Here is a 13,073-nt window from a genome sequence, read left to right on the forward strand (position 1 = left end):
CTCTCTCTCCTTCTCCCGTAGCCTCTTCGTCTTTCTCTCTCCACCACCTCCTCACCATCTCTGTGTTCGACCGCTGCCGCTGTGCGCTGCGGTAGATAAGGCACGTGCGCTTGGAACGTTACCGGGCACGAAGTTACTGCCTCCTTATCAGCAGCCGCCCGCGTTACGGCTTTGGATGGCGTGGTTCACGTGCGCCTTTGTTTAAACACCGCTGCATACACAACAACAACGACGACAGCCATTAAGTGGTGGTCGTGGTGGTAGTATCATCACCGTTGCAACCGTGCCAGGCTAGGTGCGCTTTGGGACCGTGTAGAATGACGTAGGTTTACTGGCACATTGACACACGAGCGTGCATATTAAACTATAAACTGAACTATTTTTATTTTACCAGGCAAGGCCCACTTAGCTATATAACTCTTTTTCAGAAACAACCTGATCACAAATGATAGCTCAACGAAGTGGTTTATCACGTGGGACTGGATAACAGCCAAATACTCTTAATGCATGTTGACAAATGTGGAGAGGACCCGGAGAAAAATCAACGCGACCACGGTGAGAACATGCAAACTCCAAATTTACAGCAGACATTAGGGTCGGAATCGAACCCACAACCTCCTGTATACCAGGCGAGGTAGGGAACATCTTGCCACCATGACGTCACAAGAAGTGGCGTCGATTTCACGAGGTCACTTGCACGTTTTTCCACTAAAAGCTCCGTCACATGGCATGGGGTGACGTCACTGCTGTTAGCGCGAATACATTTTATACGAGCACGTCATGTAAACTATCCGCAACGCCGAAAGAAAAATTCGGCAACGCTGAAAGAAAAATTCCAGATTACCCAGAAAAATCTGAAGCGCTCAAACCCTAAACTCATCCCGATCATCTCATGTTTTCAGATCAATCCGAAACAATAAATCTTTCGGATTGTCCATAACCTCATGAGGTGTTAGCTGCCCTAATGCTGCTGTGTGGCAGGGAAGCTCCCAGAGGCAGACCAGACGATGTTGCCCTGGGTTCGGAGGTCCTTAAGTGCCTTGTTCTGTGTCTTTGCCCTCTCTGCTTAGGCTGGACGAGCAGGAAGTTCATCACAAAAAAAGTGAGTTTCTCCATCCATCAGGTGCCCTTTTTTCCAGCGTGTGCGTGTGACCGATCGTCTATGGGCCGTAGATACCTGCGTGTCGATGCGAGTGTACGTGTACACACTCGCACACACATACAGCACTGTTGTCGCTCCACCATGGGATGAGGGCCCTCCCCCGTGCCGTACAGGTCTTGGGGGCTGTTTGACCTTACTTCACGTTGGTCAGTGCGGGTTGGCGAAAGTGGCGAGTGTAGAAGTACAGTACAATAATGGGTTTTGCTGTGCTCCCCATCGCGTAACCCCCGAGCCAATGACAACCTTTTTTGAGCATCGCGGTGGCCCTTCCCAACACTATCTAGGCTCAAACCTGCTCAGCTTTTGGTTTCTGAGATCAGATGCATTCTGGGTCATTTGATCATCGGCATATCTGACTCTGTTTCTGGGCCTTCGCTAGGTTGACTTGGCCAGAAGTAAACGCCTGGTGCAGTGTGTAAATATTAGCACTGAGGAGACAAAGGCGGCCGGGTATGGTGCTTGCCACACCACCCCCTCGAGCGCCATGCCAGACTCAATAGGTGCTCGCTAACAGGACTTGCCTTTGCCGTAACAGTCTGTACAGCTATGCAGAGGTATTTTTCTTTGTATGTGTGTGTATGTTTACTCGTGTAAACATGTGCGTACGTGCATGCGCGTGTGTGTGGATGTGCAGGAGGCTGATCGACTTCTCAAAAACACCCCCAAGTTAAAGGAAGGGTCGCTCAACTTTTTCACCTCCCAGGGCCACCGTGGTGACCACCGCAGCTACTTCAATTGCACAACCACAGCGACTCGCAGCCACGCGAACCAACCCAGCCACGCGAACCAACACACCCACAGCACACACCACACAGCCACAGCGCCTACCACACGACCGCTCACATCACTACTCGTGCTTAACGAGGGCCGTACTGTACGGTGCAGCGCGCACCACCCAATACGCCACCGTCCCTGCCACGTTTGGGAGAATTCTCGTAAATTAAAAGAATAAAAATCTCTTCTGCAACCGATTTCTGCCGTAGGTGGTGCACTGCTCTGCGAGATTTCTGAATGGATTCTTCATCTCACAGCAGTACGCAGCAGATGATACGGTTAGGATTAACCGCAGAAATATAACCTAAAATATTCATTATAAATGGATGGACGGCCACATATGTTGTGCATTGCTTACAGGAATAAAAGCTTGGTTCCGATATGCTTAACCACGACCACAACGTCCTCATTCTCACACTCACGCGCAATCACGCAAACACACATGCACGCACACCCTAACACCCTGTCATGCGTTAGGGTCTAAACTGTGCCGTTCTGTCCCTACCCCCTCCCAGGAATGCTGTCGTACACGGACTACCTCTTCCTGGTGTGCATCCTCACCAGTGAGTCCCCCGCAGAGTCAATCGCTGTGACCACCAACAGCACCACAACAACGATGACTTAACAGCACAACAACCACCGACATCACGGCAACCACCATAAAAAATATGACACCCACTAACATCACAGCAGCCACGTGAGTGAGTGGTCGGCGGATTGTCAGCAGGCAATAGTGAGAGTGCTTGGTGGAGCACGTGAGCGTGAGTCTTCTCACGCTCACGCGGGGAGCTCTAGCGGTTAGCATGCTGCGCTAGAAACCCGGCAGCCCGAGTTCGATTCCCGCTCATGGCCACCAACATCAGAGACGATTATCTAAACCGGTCATGGGCATCCCCTAGGTCGATTCAGCGTCAAATGAGTAGCTGGTGCGGTGTGTAGACATTGCCACTTGGGAGAGAAAGGTGGCCGGGCGTGGTGCTGGCCACCCACCCCCTTGTGTGCCATACCGGCCTTCATTGGTGCTTGCTAACTGCACTTATCCCAACAGTCTGCTTTGGCAATATGGGGGATATTTGTCTTTGAGTCTTCTTAGTCAACTCATGGCACGGGGGTCTCTCCCTTGACCTCCTCCCAGCAAGCCTTCGACACTTCACGTGGCCTCAATGTGGACATAGCCTGGCACACAATCACCGTGGTGGCGTCACCGCCACTTAGTGGTGAACGGCGCTTGTTGCGAGTGGTTTAGAATCGAGGTGCATTTAGAGGATTTGGCTGCTATACATTTCCACGTGAAAAGCCACTTCATTGAGCTATCATTTGTGGCCAGGTCGCTTCTGAAAAAGAGCTATGGAGCGCAGTGGGCCTTACCTAGTAAAATAAAAATAGTTCTCGTTCGTTTGGTTGGTGAATTGTGTGATCAGTTGAATATGCACAAGAGTCATGAGCGTGCGAGCGACTGAATGAGGGCATGGGGGGGGGGCTTTGCGTGTCTCTGCCACAGAGCCCCGTGCCGGCTTCCAGGTCTTCTTCAAGATGTTTGACACCGATGGAAATGAGCGCGTGGACAAGAAGGAGTTCATGAAGGTGCCCGCAGCAAGAGGCCCACCCCCACGCCATCGCGGCCCACCCGCACTCCCCTCACCCTGAGCCGAGGCAGCTTCGCTGGCTCGGTCGGGGAGGCTCGTAATGGCCAGGGCAAGACACTAGAGCCGGCGAAGCTTGTAGCCAGATTCAGAATATATTTTTTTATACTGGAGGAATCTGATGAGCTATAAAGCTCTTTTTCAAATATGTCCGGTAGGGTCACGGGGTCAGAACGTTACAAAAACAAACAATGCAAAAACACGATAGCAGGGCAAGGTACAGGAAAGACAACACAAATCACCCAAAAACATACAAATAAAACCAAACCATCCCCATCCTACCAGGCAAAGCCCACGGAGTTATTAACTTATTTTTTCACAAGCCAACCAAGTGGCTTATCATGTGGACATTTATAGCAGCAAAATTATCTCAATAATGTTGCTATTTGATTCCTGCTTGCGATTGGATAATTTGCGGGCAATTAACATTTACTTTGGGCAAATTTGGACCATGACCCTGGCACATGCGGCCTATACGTTTTGCAATCGTCAGTATCCACTTTAAAGCGTACGGCACGTGTCTATGGTCAATACGTACAAAATGTAATTTATTTTTAGTTGAGTTTGTTGTTCTCCAATTGTAAATGTTGCGGGTTCACAGTGTGCTGAGCTAACATGTAATTACCACGTGTTGTTTACGTGACAAACCTTACTAATTGGCGGTGGTGGCGGGTTTAATGACACATATACGCGATCTAACCCAAAAAACCTCTAATATGGATAATATTAGTCGCGAAAGCGTATGTGTTGAACTGACCCGAGTTCGATTCCTTCTCACGACCAATAACCACAGCAAATATCTAAACCGGTCCTGGGTTTCCCTTCGGTCGTCTCAGCCTTAAATTTGCATTTGGTGCGTTGTGTAAAACATCGGCACTGGTGGGAACACGTTTCTTCGGAGTGGGCAGATAGGAACTTGGTTGGACAGCGCATTCGTGCGATCCGTGTCATGCGGCGCAAGCTGCGTGGGGCGGCGCGTCACGTGGTGCTGAGCCCGCCCGAAGCGCTCTATGAAATACAAATCGAGGGCGTGGCTATGCACGACAGACAGACAGACAAATAATCCCTGGTGGGCAGTGTGGAACTGTTGTTCCTACCTGTATAAAGACGGCCATGCGGGAGTGCTGGCCGCCCACCGCTTTGTGCACCGCGTGTACGCCTTCATAGGTGCGCGCCAACAGCACTTGCCACCAATAGTCTGTTAAAGGCTATGTGGGGTGGGGGGGCATTTGTCTTTGTGCATCTGTATGTGCGACGCAGCTGCTGAAAATTTTTCGGAAAAAGAAGGAAAAATCTACGAACTCACTCGAAGAGACCACAGAGGTGACGCACACGCATCTATACACGCACGCACGCAGCTCTGGGTGGTGATGTGAGCTGCGATGCAGGTGGCAATCGATGTCGTGCTGCTCGTGTTTATACTGAAGTCGATGCTGATCATGGTGGTGGTGGTGATGGTATTGTAGATGTTGATCGTGGTGATGGGTGGAGCGGTGGCGTAGTGATTATCTCATTTGAGTTGCCGGTCCTGGTTGACATCAGTGATGGATATCCAAAGTGGTCCTGGCCGCCCCCCCGCCCCCCAGGTCGATCAGCTTCAAATGAGTACCTGGTGCGGTGTGTAAACACCAGCACTGGTTAAACAAATGCGGCCGGGCGTGGTTTTCCGGCCACACCACCCCCTCGTGTGCCGTCCCCGGCCTTAGTTTATGCCTGCTTAACAGCACTTGCCCCAAAAGTCTGTGTGGCCTATACAGGCTGTCTTTGTCTATGTTGTCTTTGTTGATGCTGATGTTTTTGGTGATTACTATCAATTACGATTTGCTTTTACAATAGCACCCTTTACACCAGGGTGTCTTGGAGAATTCTACACACGATAGGAAACTTGCATCGCATCTCCTCTCAAACAATTGAAAGGGCACGCCCAGTGACAGCTTTCCCCAGGGCCACGAGATAACTCGGCACTTGGCCTGTAATCCGTCATTCGAGCAGTAGAGGGCGATGATTGCTGCGTGTAATCCCAATTGATTTATGACGATTGTTGGTGTAACGATGCATCGATATTAATGCTTGAACTCGCAGTGCATGTGTTGAATCGTGTGTGTGGTGTGTGTGGTGTGTGTGTGTAAGAATTTATGTTTTAGATTCACTCTTGTTGTACCCAATGGGTTCATGTGACCTCTGCAGTCACTCAAGGCCGATGCATTCACTACATTGTAATTGAATTGAATCTCAACCCTTAAAGTTATCAACTTCCCTTGGTGTGAGGTAGCAGTGGGGGGGGGGGGGGCGGTGGTGGGGCGTGGCGGGCTGAATCCTTCCACTCTTAATAATGATGATAGTGGTAACGATATAGTTAATTTTATTTAGTTGTCCACTTTACGTGCGTTGATTGTGATGTTTGAGCGATCGAGCGAATGTCGGTGGCGATGTCGCTGACGGTGGTGTTGGCCGTGTAGGTCGTGGGGGGTGCCCCCCCTTTGGAGACTACGCTCGTCCTTCACCTCTTCAAGGATCAGTCCCTGAGCTACCAAGAGTTTGAGAAGTGAGTCGCCTCCTCACGTGGTCCACGTTTGATTTGTGAATCGTTGCTTGGTTTTAACGAGAGCGGACCTGCAGGAGGACCGAGTAACAATTAACGTTTTCTACGAATCAATGAATCACCACGATTCGTGGTCACGATTCGATTCCTGAAATCTAAATCGAAAACAAACATTTTCAAGCAATAGTGGTTGAGACGGAACGGGGCGGTCGCGCATTTGTCGATTGTTGCAGAGGTTCGCGGTTCACATCCCAGCGGCCGTCCTGGTTCATACTTGTGGGTAAATGATACGCGCCGTCTGCTTCACAGTCGACGCTAAACATCACGTGACGCGAGTCGAAAAAAGATTGGGCCACGTGTGCCAGCGTCACGGTTCAGATTTTGCCAGATTTCTTTAAGTTACGAACGATGGTGCCCACGCGCAGGTTCATGGTGGAGCTGCAGGGCGAGGTGCTGCGGCGCGAGTTTGAGGAGCTGGCGCGCGGGACGGGCCGCGTGACGCAGCGCGAGTTTGCCAGCGCCGTGCTGCGCTACACGGGCGCGGCACACCGCGGGCGCCGCAACCTCGACTCCGACGAGGTGTGCACTGCACCTTCTCCAACTCCACCTCCTCCGCCTGCTGCCTGACTCAGTGCGGCAGAAAACGCCAAACCACACGTCTGCACACACCACACCTCTTCACATACCACACCTGCAGACGCCACACCTCTTAACACACCACACACCTCTTCATGCATCATCCCTCTTTACACCCCACACACTACCCATTTATTTGACCGTTTGCGCTCTGATCCACGTGCTCCTCTTCCTGATTCGCAGTATAATTCCCGGCTTGCTCCTCTCCACGCTTCTTCTCTGCGTACCCTCAGCATGTTTTTGTTTTGTTGTCTTTGCTAGTGTCCATGCTTTTTATTAACCTCTCATAGCAGGTGATGCAGACTGCTTGAACGTAACAGTGACAAGCAACGATATGTGCAATATTACTGCGTTTGTATTATTTGTTTCCTAAATGCTTTCAGAAGGATGGCTCTCGTGGTAAGTGTGGAAGGATGACTGGTGGTAATTGCTAGTTTGCGATTCCTAGCCTGGGCGCAACATCGGTGGCCAATAATGGTTGCACCCCTTCATAGGCCTCCCCTAGGTTGACTTGGCATGAAATTAGTGCGTTAACATCAGCACTGGGGAAACAAACGTGACCGGGTGTGACCTGACGACACCACCCCATCATGTGCACTGCCACCCCTAATAGGTGCTCGTTACCATCAATTGCCTGTTGGGCCTACAAGGCTACATGAGGCTCTAGGTGTGTGTCTGTATCGGGGTGTTGTGTGTGCTGTGTGCGTGTCGACTCGGCCTCAAAAGAGTACATGGTGCGGTGTTTAAACATCACCAGTTGAGAGACAAAGGCGGCAGGGCACGGTGCTGACCACCCACTCCCTAGTGCCGGCCTTCATAGCTACGCTCGCCAGCAGCACTTGCCTCAACAGTCTGTTAAGGCTATATGGAGGGGGGGGGGGGTCTTTGTTTTTTTGTGTGTGGTGTTTTATGCATATCATGTTCCGTCTGCATGTGCTATGTCTGCGTGGCATGCTGTCCGTGTAGTGTGCCATGAGTGGTTTGCTGTGCGTGGCGTACTGTCCGCGTGGTGTGTCATGCATGTGATGTGCCGTGAGTGGTGTGACGCCCGTGGTGCGACGCTCGTGGCGCCACACGTGCCGAAGAGGCTGTGCTTTGCTGCCGTGCTTCCCACAGGGCATCACGTTTGAAGAGTACCGGGCGTTCTTCCAGTTCCTCAACAACCTCGAGGACTTCACCATCGCCGTGCAGATGTACACGCGGGCAGGACTGCCCATCGGACCGGGTACCCGGGGGCATGTGGGGGGACACACGCACAGGGATGCATGGGGGTGGGGGGGCATACGCTGTGACACATGGGAGGACACGCACGGGGACAAAAACAGGGACGCACGGGGGAACACACACGGGGATGTGGGGACACACCTGGGGACACATGGGGACACATGGGGGACATATACAAGGACACATGGGAGAACACGCGGGGACACACCGGGACACACCGGGACACGTGGGGACACACAGAGTGGAGACACTGTGGGGACACGCAACAAGGATACAGTTAGGGGACACACATTTTGTAATATGTGTCGTGTGATGTTGATGATGATGTGCACTGTTTTTTCAGTGTGTTGTGTAATGCCGTGTGTTGCGTGCGATGCTGTTGTGATGTGTGTCATGTAATGCTGTGCGATGTGTCTTGCGTACTGTTATCGTGTAATGTGTGATTTTGGTGACGTGTGTAATGCTGTCGTGGCGATGCCGTATGCACTAATGTCGGAATGCTGCGTACTAATGTCGCGATGCTGTCGCTCTGCCTGACGCTGTGCCGCCAGATGAATTCCGCCGCGCGGTGCTGGTGGTGACGGGCAGCCCGCTGTCAGCGCGCGTGACGCGTGTCGTCTTTTCCCTGTTCGATGCCAACAATGACGGGCGGCTCAGCCAAGCCGAGTTCATCGGCGTCATGCGGGAGCGGCTGCACCGCGGGTTCAAGGTGCGACCACGCGCATGCAACTACGCACATGCAACGACGCGCACGCAAGCACGCACACACAACCACGTGCACACAACCACACGCACACAATCAAGCGCAATCTTGTGTTTAGTTTGTTGTCCTTTCCCCGCACCTCCGATTAGCGCGGTCGGCTATGTTAAGTACGAAAGAAGTTCAACGTTCTTGCGAACATACATTGTGCGCACCCACTTGCAACCACTCGCACGTACAATCACACGCAACCGCTGCAACCACGTACAATCACCCGCAACTACGCAATCACGATCGACCGCACACAGCCATGATGAACCATGTACCATTACTTATAACCACGTGTAACCGCGTGCACGTACAACCGCGATCAACTACGCGCAACCATGTGCAATCAAGTATAAACTCAAGCAACCACGTGCAATCAAGTGCAACCACGTGCAATCAAGCGCAACCAGGCACATACTGCGACACCATGATGTAGTTACACCACACCAAATTAACACGACACTAATCCCAACACCAAACTTAAACACCGTGCCACCAGATAAAAAAAAATATCATATCATGCTAAAACAACACACGACCACATTAAATATAAACAATACTACGCCACCTGGCAATATGACACACCTCCAATGCGTTCCACCGTTACACCAAAACATTCTGATGGCAAATGTGCAGTGGAGACATGATGTCCATGCAATGTGTCAGTGATGTGATGTGGTCTGTAATGTCCGTAATATTTTAATATTGCCTGCGATGTTGTAATGTTGTAGTTATGTCTGTTGTAATATTGCTTGTAATGTTGTCAAGTTTCCTGTTATCTCACAATGTTACCTATGATGCCGTGATGTCGCCTGGGATGTTTTGACAATGTCCTGTCGAGTTGGAGCTTCATGTGATCAACCAGGTTGAGAACGCAAGGGACCAGTGTTAGTCTCATTTGCAAGAGTGAATTGGGTCGCTGAAATGGCAAAAAAGCTAAACTAATTTTAGGGTACAGCGATGAAGCAAACATAAATCGGAGCCAAATATAACTGTGTCATTTCAGAAATAGAAAATATTCTAAAAATATAAATCCGTGTTAAATAAGACATTTCCTGCAGCGTAATGTTGGCTCGGGGACATTATCAGACCCATTGTAGCACAATTACAAATTAAGTTACAGATATACAAAACTGATATTGGTGTGGCTTTTGTCCAAATATGTAAACAGACGAGGATATATTTTGACTTAAAACTTTCGTGACTGCAGGAATTCATATTCTTGGTTCTTTCGGTAAAGTCACGTAGATATCATTTTTTTTTATAAAAGCAAAAAACCACGACGTTTCGATCGCAACACAAGCGGTCTTCATCAGGCGGAGAGAAAAGACAAAGAAGACCGCTTGTGTTGCGATCGAAACGTCGTATTTATTTGCTTTTATTTATTATAAATTTTTAATTTTAACTTTTTTTTTCTATCTACGTGACTTTACCGAAAGAACCAAGAAGACGAGGATATATGATGTCAAAATGCAATTTGTAGGCGCAGTCATCGTAAAGAATCTGAGAGCGTAGCATCAAACTGTGGTTTGTCCGTGATTGCAGAGCGTGCCGTCTGTGGGTCGATCTGGGTACGTGGACTGCGTGAAGAGGGATATGGTCCGGGGCCTCCAGGAGTTCCGCAGGATGTACCAGAAGGCCTGATGGCATCGCCGCATCACAGCCGTCTCATCACCACGTCACGTCACGTCACTCTACGTTCTACACGCGTCATCGTGTCGCATCGCGTCGCGTTACCCCACGTTCTGCACTCACCACGTGACGCGCGCCACGCAACTCGCGGCTCATCCCACCGCGTACCGCATCGCGTCAGCGTTTCATGATCTCGCGATGCCGTAGCGCTGCGTCGTCGCACCACGCGGTGTACCTATACGCGTGGCTGCAAGCAGCCCACGTCTCGCGCACAGACGTTGTACGGCACGCCACATCACATCACATTTCATGGCACGTCACCGCACGCACCGTGCTGGGATTGAACCCGGGGTCAGCCTTAACGTATGTGCATCTGTGTGGGGTGAACTCAATTGTGGAGGTGGTGGTCTTTTGGCTCTGTGCGTGTCCGGATCTCTCAAGCGTCTCTGTTTCTGCGCGCGTGTGTGTACCTTTGTATTTTTCACTCTCCGTGCCAACGTCTTTCTGTGTTACTCTCGTGTTTCTCTGTGTCTCTTCCACCGTCTTGAGAAATGTTGTCCCTCAAACGGTTTTCGGCGCCGCTCACAGTCCACGGGTAGCCGCCCCAGTCGCCCAGCCGGACCCGATTGGCCTAACAGCCGTGTGGAAGAGCTTCAAGTTAATTTGTTTTCAATTCGATTAACCAGCTGAGAACTCGAGAGACCCAAATAGTCTCGTTTGCAAGAGTGACCTGGGCAGTCTGCTCTGCCAGCAAGACTGCAAAGTGATGTTGATGATAAGTGTGATGATTGTTACCTACGATGAAGACAATCTCATGGGGTGGTGGCTGGACTAACGATGTTATAATAAAAATATTGATAATTGGGGGGGGGGGGGTGGGGGGGGCGTTTGATGCCTTTTGAGGTGTCACTTATGCACTTGCACTGTTGATGGTGTTGGTGTTTATAGTGGTGGTTTTGGTATATGATAAAGAGAGTGAGCTTTTTACATTTCGCACAAATGACGTAACAAGGCTACGCTGCTGCCGAACTAATCAACATTGTGACGCTGCTTTGGCAGTGTCGCATAAGTCCAAATAGACAAGCAAAAACTGTACACATTCGTAAATAACATTGCCCTGAAAGGAAATAATATATAGCTATAATAGGCAACATTTTGGATAATGGGCCCCACTGTTTTAAAGAAGTGCCATTGTAAGCAAGCTCGCATGTTACACACATTCAACTTAGTGCATTGTTATTAACGAATGTGTTGAGTGTTATCTAGACCGGTGGCTGTGTCTGGCTGCACTGTGTTGTTATACAGTAACATGTAACATTTTGCGGAGTTTGCAGTATATTGTGGGGGAGGTAGGTGATTCTCGTGATGCTGTGTGGCTGAAACATGTCCAGGACAACTGGCGTGCGTTGATTGACAGTGATTGAACCTGCACCCATTAAATTAGCACTGCTTGTCTACCTGATTTTGGATTATCGGTATTCGCATAAATGTCCTGGAATGCAGAATATGCTCCATTCAACACGCAGTATTTAGCTGCTGCGGATGCTGCATTATGGGAAATGCTCTCTTTGCTGGTTTCTGTCTATACGTATATACTGGTTTCACCTTTACCTGCGATCCTCAGTACAATATATATCCCAGCTGGTGTACCCGACAGGTAATCTCAGATTTACCTTTATAATCTGGTGCAATGTAGTCGTGCTCCAATGTCTGGTAAACCCAGAGCAGTTTCACCCTTATTGTGTGTGGATCGTCGGTACAGCACATTACCACCGAATTACCGGCACAATTATCGAAGGTTGATGCGAGGCTTTTGTGAAAGCAGTGATGTCAAGTGTGAGTTTAATTGAAATGTAATCCTCAAAACCAAGGCATGGGCCCTACCCCTAACCCAACCATGCCTCTATTCAAACTCCACCAGTCCAGGGTTGGACTCGACCACCGGGTCACAGGGAATGTACCAGGAGAATGGCCCAGGAGTTCAGTCGTCACACTCGCTACGAATTTGCAGCCCTTGGGTGTCAATCCACTGCTGGATGAAGGCCCTTCCCCGTGCCGTCGCTTCCGTGGGTGACGTTTGCCCACACGTCACCACGTTGGTCATTGTGGGGGTGTTGAAGGGTGGGAGCAGGTAGGAGTGCCCAGAACCGGTTTAAGTGTCACTCGCCACTGATGGTAGCCGGGACCGGAATCAAACTAAGGTGCGTGGGGTACATGGCACAGTGTGAAAACCATTACACCGCCGCCCCCCCTCGCCACGCTGATCTACAACTTCAATCATTCGCCGCACAATTGGGAGTCCAGATTTAAGGTGTTGGGTTCGAGAGTGGTGGTCCAAATCCAGGGCATGCCAATTCGAACAAATGCATGAGCTTCCCAGTGTGCCCCCATTCCAACCATGGATGGTACCCAACCCTAGACCGACCCTAACCCCAAACCCGAACCGTGTACAGTCCACGTCCACCAGTCCCATCGGACGCATCCGGCGTGCACTTTCGGACTCCGTACATGGGCAGCGCTTACCGACGCACCTTTGGGGCTTCTTGTGTGTAAATGTCGTTATTGGGATGTATAATAAACGATGTTGGGTTGAGAGAGCCTGTGATGTGTGTTGGGTCCTCGGGTGACGATATCTCGAAAGGTAAAGTTCCAGTAAATTAGCGAAGCAAGGGCGGGGGCGGCCCCGCCCGCCCTCGGCGCCCTTTCCAAAGG

The 13,073-nt window shown here is 50.4% G+C and overlaps 1 protein-coding gene across 1 annotated transcript in view; it reads left to right on the plus strand.

The window, feature by feature from the left end:
* The window catches only part of LOC144932672 (calcium uptake protein 3, mitochondrial-like), a 32,257-nt gene extending 19,303 nt beyond the window's left edge, over window positions 1-12,954 (plus strand). Inside the window, exons 3-12 of the mRNA XM_078856987.1 lie at window positions 1,071-1,102; window positions 1,797-1,875; window positions 2,452-2,499; window positions 3,438-3,520; window positions 4,840-4,902; window positions 6,039-6,124; window positions 6,547-6,700; window positions 7,874-7,982; window positions 8,533-8,690; window positions 10,275-12,954. Of these exons, the coding sequence (XP_078713113.1) occupies window positions 1,071-1,102; window positions 1,797-1,875; window positions 2,452-2,499; window positions 3,438-3,520; window positions 4,840-4,902; window positions 6,039-6,124; window positions 6,547-6,700; window positions 7,874-7,982; window positions 8,533-8,690; window positions 10,275-10,373 (911 nt within the window). The 3' untranslated portion in view covers window positions 10,374-12,954. The remainder of the gene's footprint in view (window positions 1-1,070; window positions 1,103-1,796; window positions 1,876-2,451; window positions 2,500-3,437; window positions 3,521-4,839; window positions 4,903-6,038; window positions 6,125-6,546; window positions 6,701-7,873; window positions 7,983-8,532; window positions 8,691-10,274) is intronic.
* Window positions 12,955-13,073: the final 119 nt, after the last annotated feature.

This window comes from Lampetra fluviatilis, chromosome 5 (assembly GCF_964198595.1).
Source record: "Lampetra fluviatilis chromosome 5, kcLamFluv1.1, whole genome shotgun sequence".
NCBI classification, from domain to species: Eukaryota; Metazoa; Chordata; class Hyperoartia; order Petromyzontiformes; family Petromyzontidae; genus Lampetra; species Lampetra fluviatilis.